General features: G+C 39.8%; 1 protein-coding gene across 1 annotated transcript; it reads left to right on the top strand.

Annotated features, from left to right (window-relative positions):
• The first annotated feature begins 687 nt into the window (after positions 1–687).
• MRAP2 (melanocortin 2 receptor accessory protein 2) lies at positions 688–14226 on the top strand. Its single transcript, XM_009585554.1, has 4 exons — positions 688–767; positions 2004–2137; positions 8087–8186; positions 13662–14226. Exons 2-4 carry the CDS (start codon positions 2011–2013, stop codon positions 14053–14055), a joined length of 621 nt encoding a protein of 206 aa, XP_009583849.1. The 5' UTR covers positions 688–767; positions 2004–2010; the 3' UTR covers positions 14056–14226.
• Positions 14227–14803: the final 577 nt, after the last annotated feature.

Genomic DNA, 14803 nt, shown 5'->3' with positions numbered 1-14803 from the left:
AGCATTTACTCATGGTAAAATAGTTGCAGGAAAAACCTTTTTTACAAATTTGAAAAGCTGTTCGTATTCCCTGGGTGAATTTGTGTTCCTCCTTTTGTGCCTGATTCCTGTTCTTTATGTATGGCTCTCCTAGCACTTGAACAATGTGCTTTACTTGCACAGCCTTAGTCAATCTAATTATCCTTAGGAACGACTGAAGGTTCAGTTATTTTGAGTAACATGGCTATATAGGGCCCTTCTTTTCAAGAAATTTTATCTGGATTTGACTTTGTGCTCTGAGAAGTTTCATTGTCCACAGAACAGCTAATTGCAATAGTTTTATGAACTGCATGAAGTCTTCACTCTGCTGGGTTTTAATTGAATGCAAAATTACCTAAAGCTCAATTTGCTTTTACGAAAAGTATTTTGTAATATGTTTCAAGTTGGACATCCTGACTCCAGCTGCTGCAGCAGATGTTTTGCGCGGAGATGTCCTCTCTTCTGGTATGCGTAAAACTGTCTTAATATTCTCAGAAAATTACTCTGCAAAACACAAATCCCTAGTGCAGTGTTGTGGTAATGACAGAAATATCTATCAAGACAATTTAATGATGCTTAATGTTGCATTGCAGTTTTTGTTAATCTATGGGGAAAATCACTCCTACTTTATTTTCCTTCCGAAGTGGCACACTGAAACTGTTTATTAGCACAGAGAAATTCAGGTTGGAAGGGACCTCTGGTGGTGATCTGGTCCAGCCTCCTGCTCAAAGCACGTTCAACTAGATCAGGTAAATTTTTCCTTGTATCTAATTTAAATTATCCGTTTCCCAGTTTGTGTCCATTGCTTCTTACCCTCTTACTCTGCACCTGAGAAGAGTCTGGCTCCATCATCTCTGCACCCTCTGACTGTAATTGTAACTGTAGACAGCTCTAAGGTCTCCTGGGAGCCTTCTCTCCTCCAGGCTGAACAAACCCAGTTCCCTTAGGCTCTCGTACATCCTGTGCTTCAGCTCCCTGACCATCTTGGTGGTCTTCCACTGGACTTGCCCCAGCATGTCTGTGTCTTTCTGTTATTGGGGATACCAAAACCAGATACAGTACCCCAGGTACAGTCTTACCAGTGGTGAGTAGAGAAGAATAAACGCTTCTCTTGACCTGCTGGTTACACTCTTGTTAATTCAGCCCAGTACACACTTGGCCTTCTTTGCCACAAGGCCTATTGCTGGCTTTTGTTCAGCTTCTCGTCCATTGCAGGCCCCTCTCTGCAGAGCTGTTCCCCAGCAGTCAACCCCCAGCCTGTACTACTGCAGGACTTTATGAGGTTGCTGTAAGTCCCTTTCTTCAGCTTGTCCAGGTCCCTCTGAGTAGCAGTCTGCCCTCCAGCCTCTTGACTGTCCCCTGTGAACTTGCTACAAGTGCACTCCATTTCATTGTCCAGCTCTTTAAGGAAGATGTTGAATGCTATTAGCCCAGTATCGGTCTGAGGGGTACTGCTGGTAACCAGCTGCCAGCTGGACTTTGTATGGATGTTATAACCCTTTGAGCCTGGTGGTCCAGCCATTTCTCCATCCAGATTTTCATGGCAGCATTCACCCTGCTGAGGTGCTGAGGCTGGTGAGGCTGGTGGTCTTTGGTATTTACTATTTTTGAGCTATAAAAGCTATATTCAATCTGAGGAGCCTGGGTTTCATACCTTTGTACACTTAGAGGCATCTGTGTGGAAGTGAACATAGATTCTCTTCTTTCCATTGAAGAGAAGCTCTGCATTGACCAGTGGTTGGCCAGCAAAGACTGGGGAAGGAATGGGAGGGAATGTGATGGCCTTGTCTGATGGGACAATGATACTGGATTTTAAAGGAACAGGTGAGAGAGCGCCTTTGTAAGCGTGAGTGGCTCTTCTTGGGAACAGTGGCGAGGAAGAGATCCCATAAATAAGAAAGGATTCTGTGTAAAATCAAAAGATGTGCTAGAAGTATGTAGTCTCAATTAATGCATTTCGTATCCACAGGTATATATTTACTGAGGTGCAAGATGTCTGCCCTGAGGCTGATTTCTAACAGAACCTCCCAGCAGGCGTTGTCTAACTCTGATTACACCTGGGAGTACGAGTACTATGAGTATGGACCAGTGTCGTTTGAAGGCCTGAAGGCTCATAAATGTAAGTTCAGTAGAGATACATTTTATTGCAGTTGAGCTTGCCCATCTTAATGTTCCTACTCTTTATTTGTAACTGATTATTGTACAAAAATATGTCTATCCTAATTTTTTGGATTCTCAGCAATTAGAGTTATTACTCTGTTTATTAGATTATTATAATTGTTCATGATTCTATGTCTTTTTATTGACTGCTTTTGTATATGAAAGAACCATGGATTTCTTGGCTGTGGTAGAAATTTGTCAATACTGAGGAGTGTCAGAGGATCAGGAACAGTTTATAACAGCAAATACAGCCACTGCTGCTTCTGGTGACTGCTTGGTATGATCTCCTTTGCTCTGTTCTTGTTCCTGTTAATGCTAAAAGGGCAGTGGTGGCAGCCTTAGTGCTTTTGTTTTTCTTCATAGAAAATCAATTTAAGGCTATAAAAGATTTAAAACAAAAGAAGAAATTTCTCTTTCTGAAGAAACTTTTATCATTGGGACTTCATAGGAGGAGTGTGCTAAATTCAGCATTCTGCTAATACTGGAGCTGTTTTACAGTAGAAGTAACAAGTGGAGGACAGGGACCAGAGAGATGACAACTACAGGTAGGAATTGAGAGGATATTCAGCTAGGACAAGCTAGTACAGCTGGACCAACATTTATCTAAAGTCTAGGCAATGGCTTTGACTTTTATGAAATTTCTTTTTTTGGAGGAGGCGAGGAGGAGATGGGTGTGGGTAAAAAAAAAAAAAGTAACAGAGACTAACTCAGAATTACTGGATGTATTTTGCAAGCACTTTGGCAAAGAGAAGCAAATCATTTTGTTTCTTTGTTTCTGAGCTGGATATACTATGAGAGGGTTTGAGGGCCAGCCTTCTTGGGGGAGGGTCTCCATCCAGTGCTGGAGCACTGGTCCAAGGTGGGATACGTACTTTCTGCCCATTTATCGTGATGAGGATTCAGACTGGGAAAGAGGAGTGCTTGCAGTCGCAATCAGTAGCCCAGAAAGGCTGATCTCACTTGCCTCTGCACAGTCAGGAGATTTTGGGAAGGCTCTGTAAGGGTCAGAAGAAACTTGTTGAAGTTCTTGATAACTTTTAAAAGAACTAGAGCAGAAGTTGCTTTTTAGCCTGAATTGTACTTTACCTTTTTTTTTTTTTCCCCAAAGTCTGCTGATTACTATCTGTATTTTTACAAATGTTAGGTACTTGAAAAATGCAGGTTAGCTTTTATCATGTTCCTAATTTATATTCCATTCTTCCACTTAATCAGAGGCCAAACCCGATTACAAAAATTACTGATTACAAAGATTAGCTGCAGTGTTATGTACATGCCTTCTTTTTAGCTTGGTGTGTCAAAGAGTGTGACAGGAGAAAAAAATATAAATGATAGTTACCTCTGGATTGCAGAAGGTATAGCAGCAAAACAGATCTTGGAGTGTCATTGAAGTGATTGCCATGCTAAGAGTGGCAGCTCAGCTTCGCTGTCTGGCTGTGCTGTTCGTTAGAGCAGGAGTGTTCTGTACAACTTAATAAGAGAATGGGACAGAAGAAACAGCTGCTTTTTAGGTGGAGCTTGATGTACTTACGAAAGGGAGATTAACAGTAGTATTGAATCGGTGACCTAGGAAGTCCCTTCTGGGTTTTTTTTTTTCCAGTTTGTTTTTTTTCTTTTTGAACTGATAGATTGTAGTTGGTTCTGGCTACTCTGGTGTTACAGTGTGCATTCTCAGAGGGCTGAATTTTACCTAGTAAAGGAACAGTCTATGTCTGTGGTGTATGGCATGATATTTCTTGACATGGTATGTTCTTGGTATGTTTCTTATTCTAGCTATTTCTGGCTGTGTCAAGACTGTCGAGGAATGTGGAGGCAATGGGGTCAGACATTTAACTTCACTGAAATCCTAACCTGAGGAGGAAGGAGGAGAAATTATGCTGGGCTTGTATTAGGAGGGAGACTTTGAATATTGACAAATCCTCATTTTTTGATTTATTGGGGTTTTTTTGGCCATGTAAGAAATCTTAACTCTCATAAGCCTAGCCTCTGCTAACAAAGATAAATTTTGTAGAGGCAGGTGTCACAAATGGTGAGGTTGGGGCTTTGTAGACGTATTACCACTTGGAAATACTGTCTCCTTCAGGTGTGCTATTGTAGCTTTTGTAGTAATGGTGGAATTCAAATTGGTAATATAAACTGAGGTGAAAGCAATGAGAGAGGCTGCTTCAGTGATCTGGCTTACAATGTAAAGTTAAAATGGTGCTGTTGACTCATATGTATATTGTACAGTTGTACTGTAAGCTGTAATGAAGCCAAGGGGATAAATGGCCTGACCATTTGGTGGGGAGGAGTGTGGTGCAGGGAGAAAATGTCCATGGTACACCCATTTAGCTCATTCAGTCTGAATACTGAAAATTGGAAGTGGCTGAGTAGGGCGCTTCTTACTGTGCTGCTCTGAGAGCAGGAAGCACCTTTATGGTGGGATGATCTTTGAATGCTGTTCGATATATGAATGTGAATGCTACCAAAGTCCAGAAAAGAGTTTAAAAGAAAATGAAACAGCAAAACTGGAGAAGGGGTGTTAATGAATGCCTGTAACTTATACTGGAGAACTTAAAGGGGAGTGGACTCCGGTTTCAGTGATGCAGGCTGGCAGTGACAGTTGGCCAGCTGTAAAACATCACTGGCCCTTCTTAAAATTACAGGTGTGTGATTTTTTTTTTTTTAAATTTATTTCTAATACAGAAGGTATTTCACCCAACATGAGAGGGCACTGTTTTGAACCATAAGGTAAAATGAATTCCACAAGAGAAAGTTGGAGGCCGCTTTTGGATTAATGCTGATTTAATTAATGGTAGACAAGTGTAGACAACGCATATACAAAGGAATTTAGAAGCCTGTTTTCTGAAAGCAGAGAAAAATTTATGCAAAGTGACTTATGAAGAAAAAATATTCACAAAACAATCTAATACACAAAAATGCATGTCTTAAGAAAAAAAAAAAGAAAAAGGAAAAAAGAAGTGGAAGTGGGGAGAAGATGAGGTGTTCAAATGCCACAGTGACTTTTCAAATACATGATTGCAAAAAAAAAAAAAAAAACCAACCCAAAACTGTTTTACAAGCAAAAAGTGTGTTCTGCCTGAGGAGAAGTGAAGGCAGGAACTAGAAATCAGAAAATCCAGAAAAGTAGGCACCAGATGTTTTGTGAATTAAAATTTAGAAAGTAAATAGACAAAGATAGCCAGAAGATATCTATGACTGGCAGAGATATGAACAAAATCATTGTGCCTTTGGATCAGAAGAAACCTCAGTAAGTTAGAGAGAGATAAAATAGGTAGGAATGATCGGTGGGTCAGAACTGCTGCCAGGATGTTAGGAGCCTGTGTTAGGAAGGAAAGGAAGGCTGATATTGCAACTTGGGAAAGTCATGGGATACTTTCCCAATCTATTTGTAACTTGGGACAGTATTATAAATGTAGTCTTACATACCATATTTTTTGAATAAATGTTGTGTTATATACTGTTTATTTTGAATAAATGTTTGAAGTTAGTAGGTTTGGATAATTTGCACTTAAATGAGTGAGACCTAAATGAAATACTGAAGATAACTTGGGCCACCTGCTTTAATTTTAAACAAATCCAAATAATGTAATTGATACAGCAGAGGGTTGGAAGTGTGTCAGGAGACACAATAAAGCAAGGAAGATGTAGCTTTAGGCTCAGTAAACTTAGGAATTCTCTTGGGGGAGAACACCAAGCAAACCACAAGACAGGCTTGTTATTCATGAATTACAGGAGCACACAATGCTGGCAGGTGTGATTTTTGTGGGGAGTAGTAGTTTATCAGAATCCTGATTTATTTTTTTTCTTTAGTTTTTTTCCTTAGTTGATGAGTTAAGTTTTGCAGCTTGAACAATATAATCTATGTGCATATTTTTAAGACATCTTACTTGATTAGACTTTACATTCTGGTTATCAATGCAGTTGCATATCACTGAAGCATGTCTGACTAATTGGTAGGTAATAGTAGCTGTAAATGGTTAAGTGGAGAATTTTTTAATGGAAGTATGTCTTTTTAGATGAAATCTTCAGGTACTACAAAGTCTGGTAGGATGGTAGATAATCATGAGCTATTGCGTATTAGTAAGGCCAAACATAAGATGCATCTTGAACCACTGAATACAGGCTATACTTATAGAATGATACTGAAAATAATTTAGGGCTCATAATGCATGGAATTATAGAAAGAAACTCATACCGGTGTGCTTTAAGCAAAAAGGAGAATTACAAACTCCCCCCACACCCCCATCATGGAAACTATACTCGAACCATCCTCTAGTTATTTTACAAAGGGTGTTGAGAGGGGGAGATGGCAGAGGAGAGATGGAATAAATCTTGCAGTGAGAGACTTGAAACTTAGCCTCTTTAGCTTATCAGAAAAAGGGATTAAAGAGTGACTTGATTGTGATAAAGTATTTTCACAGGGAGAAAATTTCAAGGTGCAGCAGGCACTTTGACTTTGCAGAGAAAGAGCAAATGATTTGAATTGATTTCCAGTTTCCAGATCTGCCTTTTAACATGGAAGATATTTCACAGTGTGATTAACCGTTGGGGTCAAGCACCAGACAGGATAGCTGGATTCCTTGTTTTCTGGTGTCTTTAGTTAGTCCTGTAGGAGATTTGACATGCTGGCTAAAGTTGTGCGCTGTGCCTGCTGCACTGGGTCAGGCAGATCATCACGTAGCTTTACAGCCAGCAAGGATCTTTGAGGTTCAGTAGTAGCTGTGTAATGAGAGGTTGAGGGTAGATCGGATATCTGTCCTGACCAAGACTTCCCTCTTGCATGTTTGTATGTTAATTTTTTGAACTCTTATACTGGAAGTTTTGAATATTTGCATAAACAAAAAATAACTGTGAAATGACAGGTGAAAAAGCACCTGTATATTATGGGTCCTGGACCAGGTCATATTTTGGGTTGGTGCTCTGTAGCTTTGGGCCATGCTTATCAATTAATTGTTGTCTGGAAATATGTTTGTCCCACTTGTACCTCTCCTAAGCTCAAAGCTTCCAGGAACTTGATTCCTTCAGCAGCAATTGTGGATCAATTTTGAACTCATAAGTGGGCACAGATTTATTTTAAGTAGGACTGACTATTTATCTATGGGTCTATTTGCTATAAATGAGAACAGTAGGTATGTTTTATGCACACGGGCAAAAAGCCACGCTCTTCGCAATTGCTTCTATAGTTGGCTATTGCATTGGTGTTCTCCTTGTAATTAACTGGTGGCTTGAGTTTTTTGTCCAAATCCATCTGGATCCTCTGACATTTTATTACAGTTTTCTGCATGCAAAGTGGAAGCCCAATTAAAATTTACTCAAAAATGTCTTGTATAGGTTGGTTATTGTTATTTGTTGAGGTAGCAAATAGTTTTATCTGTGGTTTCGTTTATTTCAGAACCCTTTATCTTACTGCTGAAAGAAAGCTAGATCTCCCTAAACCTATTGTATCAAAGAAATCCATCAAAACCCAGAAGCCTAATGGTCTCAGGCAGAAATAATTTAAAATAGCCAGAGTTCAGTTCTACAGGGATAGAGGTTTTTGCTGAAAATCAAATAATCCTCTCTTCTGAGTTCTAGCACTGAAGTTGTTTCCAAAGCAATGTTTGGATATGGGCCAGGCATCACGAAGGGATCTGCTCCTATTTTACTAACCAAGAGAATTCATTGTCTTCCCTTTTTCAGCTTGTTTTTGGTTTGTCCGGACATCAGTAAAATTTGGGCTAGAAATGAGAGCTTCAGTGGCAGCTTTCTGTTTAAAAACAGATAAAGATAAATTTGATTGTCCTTCCTCGTTGCCATCCAGGAATAAGATGCAAAGTCTTTTGGGTTTTGCAGTCATGCTGCATGTGGAAGGGAACTTTCTGCAAGTGCAGGTGAAATACTGATCATCTTGTTTTCTATTTTTCACCAGATTCCATTGTGATTGGATTTTGGGTTGGTCTTGCAGTTTTTGTCATCTTCATGTTCTTTGTCCTGACCCTGCTTACGAAGACAGGAGCACCACATCAAGAGTGAGTCTGAAAACTGGAATAACGAATCCAGCCTGCTAAGTGGCAGGTCTGTTCTTTTGCAGCACCCAAACAAGCAGCGACAGTGCTGACATTGCATTGGCTCAGCACCATCTTGTTCCACTCCGTTCTTATGAAACGGTGCCGTCTATCATTGTTTCAAATAATCTTTGTTCCAAGCACTTCTAGGAGACCAGTTTTGTAGAATTGTTATTAATGTGTTCCCTATTTAGCAAATAGTCAGTAGGCACGCAGTATGAAGGGAATAGCTGCATGTATGCCTTTTCATGCTAAAATGAAGTTGGTGGGTATGCTGCCAAACAGGTGGCTTTAGATTACTGTTCTGCAAATAAATGGGGTCATTCTAGGTAGGCTCATGTTATGATGGAGTAGAACAGAGAAATGTGAATATTGCAGCGTATATACAAATAAAATGCAGTGCAGATGTTAAATTAAGGAAGTTGAAGTCTGGAGGGTTTCCACATGTTTGTGTGTTCAAGTCCAAAAGGTAGATATTGGTAGTATTTACAAAATCTTCCCTTAACCCTGTAGCTCCGCTAGGGTCAGAATGTCTTCGTTTCTGCTGAGAAATTCCAGTAGATGCTGAAGTACAGATCAGCCCCCATGTGTTTAACACTGGAGTCCCCTCAAAGTCACAAACTAATCTTTTTTTTTTTTTTAGTTCTTTCCAGCTGATAAGTATATGCAGACCATGCCTTGCCTCAACCATTTATCTGCATTTGCGTAGCACAGGAGCTGTCAGTGTCCCTTCCTCTGAGAAAGTTTGAACTCGCATCTCCTCTCAAGCTTGCGTGCCATAAAGTAGAAATAATCTCTCTGGAGAGTGATACTGCTTGCAGGCAGGTAGCAATGATGAGAAGCTGATTGTGAAAGGCAATTGTTAGTACTTACCACTTCCTAAAGCAGCACGCCTATCTCTGCCTACTGAAGGCCCTTTGCTATTTAGTCACATGTAGGCTGGCTCTGAAACTTTATGTAATAGCACATCTCTAGAGTTAGAGTCATATTAGAATCATAGAATCATAAAGGTTGGAAAAGACCTCTAAGATCAAGTCCAACAGTCAACCCAAGACCACCATGCCCACTAAACCATGTCCCTAAGCGTCTTGTCTACATGTCTTAAATACTTCAAGGGATGGTGACTCAACCACTTCCCTGGGCACCCTGTTCCAAGGCCTGACCACTCTTTCAGTAAAGAAATTTTTCCTCATGTCCAATCTAAACCTCCCCTGGCACAACAGTATTAGGGAGGACATACATATATTGTGAGCCTCTTCTGTGCCCCTAAATTTTTGCTTCTGTGAGAAGGAAATAGAGGCAGAAGAATTCAGCTTCCCAGAACTGACTTGCTGAATTTCGTGGCTGGTATTTTTGCCTCCCTTACAGATTGTCATAAAGTAGCCAGACCCTGCTCCCAAATATATTTGAAGTCCTTCTAAGTGTTGGTGAGCTGCTTCTTTTCCCCGGAGATCTGGTTTCTTAGCTGAGCATCTGAGTCTGTATCCCACATGAATAATAGGAGAGGGGAAGAAGTGATGAAGTCAAATATACAACAAAGATAATTTAACATGGATATTTGTCAAAAGTTTGTACACTTGTAAAAATGTACTTTCAGGTAGCAGAGGGCTGTGTTTTTGCTTTCTTCATCAATTTTCTTGGAACAGGTTGCCTAGAAAGTTTGTGAAACCTCCATCTTTGGTCAACTTCTACATCCAGATAACTTGATCTGAATTCAGAGTTGGACTTGCCTTCATCAGGGCGTTAGGCTAGAGACCTCCAGAGGTCCCTTCCAACCTAAATCTTAATAAGATTTCTCTTCAGTTGCTGAAGGACCCAGTCATTTCCTTTCTGTATTTGTTTTAAACTTCCTTGCAGCTTTGGGAGCTGTGTGCTTGAATACTTGCCCACTTACTATGTATGCTGAGTTGGCACCTTTAACAAATTTGAGCACTTTTTTTTTTGAGATTTGGTAACCCCCTGTGTACGGTACTGGAAATAGAACATGCAGGCATATGCCAAGGGCAGTGATTACCCTTGTTTCCTCTTATTTTTGAGACATGTATATTAAAAACTGGAGAACGTAAATACCTACCTGTAAAACCAGTGCAGACTGTGGTTTTAGTTTGCCTGCATCTTCTGTCTTTATACCTGACTGGATTCTTCATGACTCATCGTTTCATTAGTGGGCTGTCTTGTAGCCGTCCTTTAGAAATAGATGTTAATGGGGTTCCTAGGTCTTGGGAGAAAGCCAGCCTGATTGATGGACATGTCTCTGACTTCAGTAAGTCAATTTGGCTGTTCTTTAAAGTACCATTAATGTGAGAGATAAGTGTAACTGGGTTCAGATGGATGGATCCAAAGTAGAATACTCTGATTTTTCTAGTAGTATGCTTTTCTTGGCTCAATATAAAGGGGTATGATAGCATGTACTTTTCAAAATTGTACAAGATGTTCAGAATTGAGTACATTCTCAGACCAGAAGAAAAGGGTCAGGATATGGACGGGAGAGGTAGAAATTTAATTATTTATGGAAATGATGCCTGTTGCACATTTCTTTTGTTTGTTTGCATATTAGTATGTGTAGAACATTAGCTTGTGCGACAAAAAATTGTGTTGACAATCTTTCTGAATTTCTGCCTGAAAAGTACTCTTGTTCATCACTCGGGAGAAGATAGTATACTATGTTTGTTTCTGCATTTAAAAACGTCCTTAAAAACACATTTGTGCAACAAATGCATATGTTCGTGTCACCTTTGGTACAAAATCTTGGCTGATAAAATCTCAAAGCTTTATGCAGCTATTGAGGCAGGTTGTACATTTAGTTGCAGTAAAGGTGAAATGACTGATAATTTTTTTTTTTTAAGAAATCAGTTGGTTTTGGTTAAGGATTCTGGGGTGAAATCCACTTAGAGAAATGCAGATCCACTGAAACAAAAACTTCCACAGATACATGTATGTGTTTGCTGAAAACTTACTCAGGAAGGTTTCTCAGGTTCCTGGTAGCACTTCTGGATTGGTACTAAGGATCTGTTTAGATCCTCAAGTTCCCTTTGGGATGCCAAACCCTGCTGTTTTGGAGGATTGGTGACTTACTCCTTTCCATGGTTTGCCAAGTACCCCAGGTCACTTCAGGGAGTGTTGAGAGAAGGGGTGTTTAAGCTAGAGGAATGTAAAGTGTCAGTCCCAAACCAGTATGCCTCTGTTAAAAGCATATACTGGTCTGTACCCTGACAGTACACTCAAGTCCAGTGGGCAGAGTCCAGAGCTTAATACTGAATCCAGCAGACCGGAACCCAGCATTGTAGGCTGGAAGATTCCCAGAAAAGGGAGCTTGGGTTAGTTCATTGGCAGCTGCTTGTTTTGAGTGGTTTTCAGTATGTGTGATGCTCAAGGTGTCTGGCATTCACCTTCCTGCTCTCTTGTTGGCAGCTTCTGGGACTCTGAGAATCCTGTTGGCCCAAATACTGCAAAAGGGATTTGATTGTCCAAGTGGCTGTTCTCCCTTCCACAGTAAAACTGGGATTTCTTATTTTGAGTGTTCTGAAAAGATACACACTGAGGTATACCTGCATACTGTAATGAGCAACACTATGCAAGTTTCTAGTCTAGTTTAAAAAAAATAATAAAACTCCTCCCCAAAATACGGGAGGATAGTGTTTGTGAATTTCAGAATCTGAAATTATGACTGTATTAGATCATGTGCTTCCTACTCATTAGCACAGGTTGTTCTCTATCGTATGTCCTCAACATCCTGGGTCATTATAAAGTTTCTTTGCATCTTCTATTCTTCCGTTTAGATTAGGTTGCCATTGCCGGTCTTGTGTGCCCCTCTGTACAGTCAGCCTTCGCTCCTTCATCGCTTACTGGATTATAAAGCACTTACCACACCTATGAACTAGTTTTACTTCTCTAATGGATGCATTTTAAGCTTTCTTCTGAAGTCATTTCTTCCTGGGCTTATAATGCTTGTCCTTCTTTCTGTGCTTATTTGCCATCCCACTGTCTCTGCCACAATACTACATAGAAACTCTTGGTGACAGATTTGCAAAACTATGTATGCAACTTAAATTCAGAGAGGTGATTTCTATTGCATTATAAGTACATAAATGTCAGTCATCAGTTCTGAAGGCTACCACAGTATTATTCCAGTCTGTTTGCCTCTTGGTGTGTATACAGTAGATTATTACTTAGCTACTGGTCTGTCTTGCATCAATTTAAATGTTATGCTTTTACATGGTTCACTTTGAAATGCAGAATGAGCCAATGTACTTTTGATAAACCAGAGGACTGCTTTGGTTTGAAGGCTAGTGTAACTGATTTTGTTAGGACAGAATTCTCATATCATGTAATGGAAATAAATTAGCATTTGAGAAGCGGGGATCTTTAAGATTAACTACCACTGAAAGACTAATGGTAGGTATTCTCTGAACTTGAACGTTTTAGGTGTAGATTTCTGAAGGTGCCATCCGAGGCTTTCAGGGAATTAAATTATAATGTTTCTCTGAAAATCTCTGTAAGTGCTGTGTGTACCCTTAGGAGTCCAACTGTCTGCCTCCAGTGTCGTTTGCTACATGTTCACATGTAAACAGTATGATTTATTAATTCTTACTTAACAAAACTTATATTCTGAGAATATGTTTAGGTTTTTCACCACTCATCCTCTGAATGCCTCTGCTGCCTTTCAGATGCAAATAACTTGCATTTTGTGATGATAACATATAAATTCAGCCTGACAATGTATTACTATCTGTAAAACTTCCATCTAGCTTAAGCTTTTCTCACTCCTAGCTGTTCATGGCTCCCACACAAGTCCATGCAGATTGGAGCTGGTTTGAGCTAACACTTCCAGAAAACTCCAGGAAAGATGTTAAGATGTTCCTGGGCTATGTGTCTGAATTGTTAAGACTGCCAGTCTTTTTATAGCAGTTTTTAGTTCTAACTCTCCTGATTTGGAAATCTGAATGTTATTGACTGAAGTCAGTGGAAAAGATGGTCTGATGTCCAGACAACCAACACTCAAATTATGCCTTTAGTGACAGCAGTGCTGCCTATGTCTCGGAAAGAGTTTCTCTATCAAAGATTTTTCTCAAAGTGTTCTATAAGCCATTTCAAAAAGCTTGTTACTACTTGATACTATTTGATGTCAAGAGGAAATACTGAAGAGTATTTCTGAGCTCATTCAGTGAGCTGATTATTAAAATATATTGATTACTAGAAGTGCTGTTTAAGAGTGCTGGCACTGATAACTTATTCCCATGGAAAATTATCATGACAAATCACAACTTAAAATAGCTTCAGCAGAAAATAACAAGTAGTGCTGGCTTTTCAAGTCTGCTGTCGATAAAGCTTAGGGTTTCCTTTCTTCCTGATCATAATGATTGCTGAAATCAAATTTGCTGTTAAGAACTCAAATAGTTCTACTTTCATGCTTACTGTATTTTTCTTTTTCCTCCTTAGCAATACAGAACCTTCTGAAAAAAGATTTCGCATGAATAGCTTTGTGGCAGATTTTGGAAGACCTTTAGAGTCGGAGAGGGTCTTTTCTCGTCAAATAGCTGAAGAATCCCGGTCACTTTTCCATTTCTGTATTAATGAAGTGGAACATTTGGACAAAGCAAAACAAAGTCAGAAAGGTCCAGGTCTGGAGAGTAATATCCACTTCCAGGAAGTTCCCAGGAGCAGTGGAACGTTTGAGGAGGACCTAAATTGTCTTACAAAATTTAACATTCCTAACTTTGTGAACACTGAGCAGAACTCATCACTAGGGGAGGATGATCTCCTCATCTCTGAGCCACCAATCATTTTAGAAAGCAAATTGGTCATGCAATCTTCCCATCGGATCCTTGACTGAAAAGTCTTTTACTTCAAGGTAAACATTCCTGTTATTGTCCAGTTTGAAGCCTTTCTTGGCCTTCTGGTATTTTGATAGAAAGTATTTCAGACCTGTGCTTTTTCTTGTATGTAAGACTGGCTGTGCAGACAGAACTCAGTTTAGACAAGAAGTAAAACACTGAATGCTTTATTCTGATGCCTTCTGTGATCTAAACCTTTTGCCCAGCATTATTTTTGCTTCCTGATGTTTTTCTTTTTTTTTTTCTTTGTTTTTAAATGACTACTTATGTCCAGCTTCTGAAGGATGCCATAATAATTTGTGGGGACTGTGAAGGCTGGAGCCTGGCATTGAGAGGTGTATGAAAACTCCTAGGCCAAGAAAAGTGTAAACCTCAAATTAAGACTGAAGCAAGGAATAAACAGGCAGCCCCTGGGGAGGTTCTGCAGCTCTGCCACTCCCAAAAAGGACACCTGAAACTGAGCAGCACAATGGATATCTGCTTGGCATTAACTTCAGTTTCTGATTCCTAACTGCTTTTCAGTGCACGTTAAACCCAACTTAAAAAGCTTCCAGAGGGAATACCTTGCATATTAAATTGTTTGGTTACAGTGTTTACAAAATACTACCACCACCTGCTGCTGAGTAAAAGCAAATTGCCTGTAATTATAGTACTTCAGAGTGATATTCTGACAGCTGCCCAGTGGTGACCTGGAATTAATATTCTACACACAAACAGTAATTTGATTTCCACCCCTCACCCCGCCCC

Source organism: Fulmarus glacialis, unplaced genomic scaffold (genome assembly GCF_000690835.1).
Source record: "Fulmarus glacialis isolate BGI_N327 unplaced genomic scaffold, ASM69083v1 Scaffold19649, whole genome shotgun sequence".
Classification (NCBI taxonomy): domain Eukaryota; kingdom Metazoa; phylum Chordata; class Aves; order Procellariiformes; family Procellariidae; genus Fulmarus; species Fulmarus glacialis.
This window is presented reverse-complemented; position numbering and strand designations above follow the sequence as displayed.

What these genes read in the sequence shown, in the direction of transcription:
- MRAP2 (XM_009585554.1), top strand. Translation starts at nt 2,011, where the DNA reads ATGTCTGCCCTGAGGCTGATTTCTAACAGAACCTCCCAGCAGGCGTTG. An exon ending in AGGCCTGAAGGCTCATAAAT is followed by an intron (nt 2,138 to 8,086) that starts GTAAGTTCAGTA and finishes ATTTTTCACCAG; the next exon opens with ATTCCATTGTGATTGGATTT. An exon ending in ACAGGAGCACCACATCAAGA is followed by an intron (nt 8,187 to 13,661) that starts GTGAGTCTGAAA and finishes TTTCCTCCTTAG; the next exon opens with CAATACAGAACCTTCTGAAA.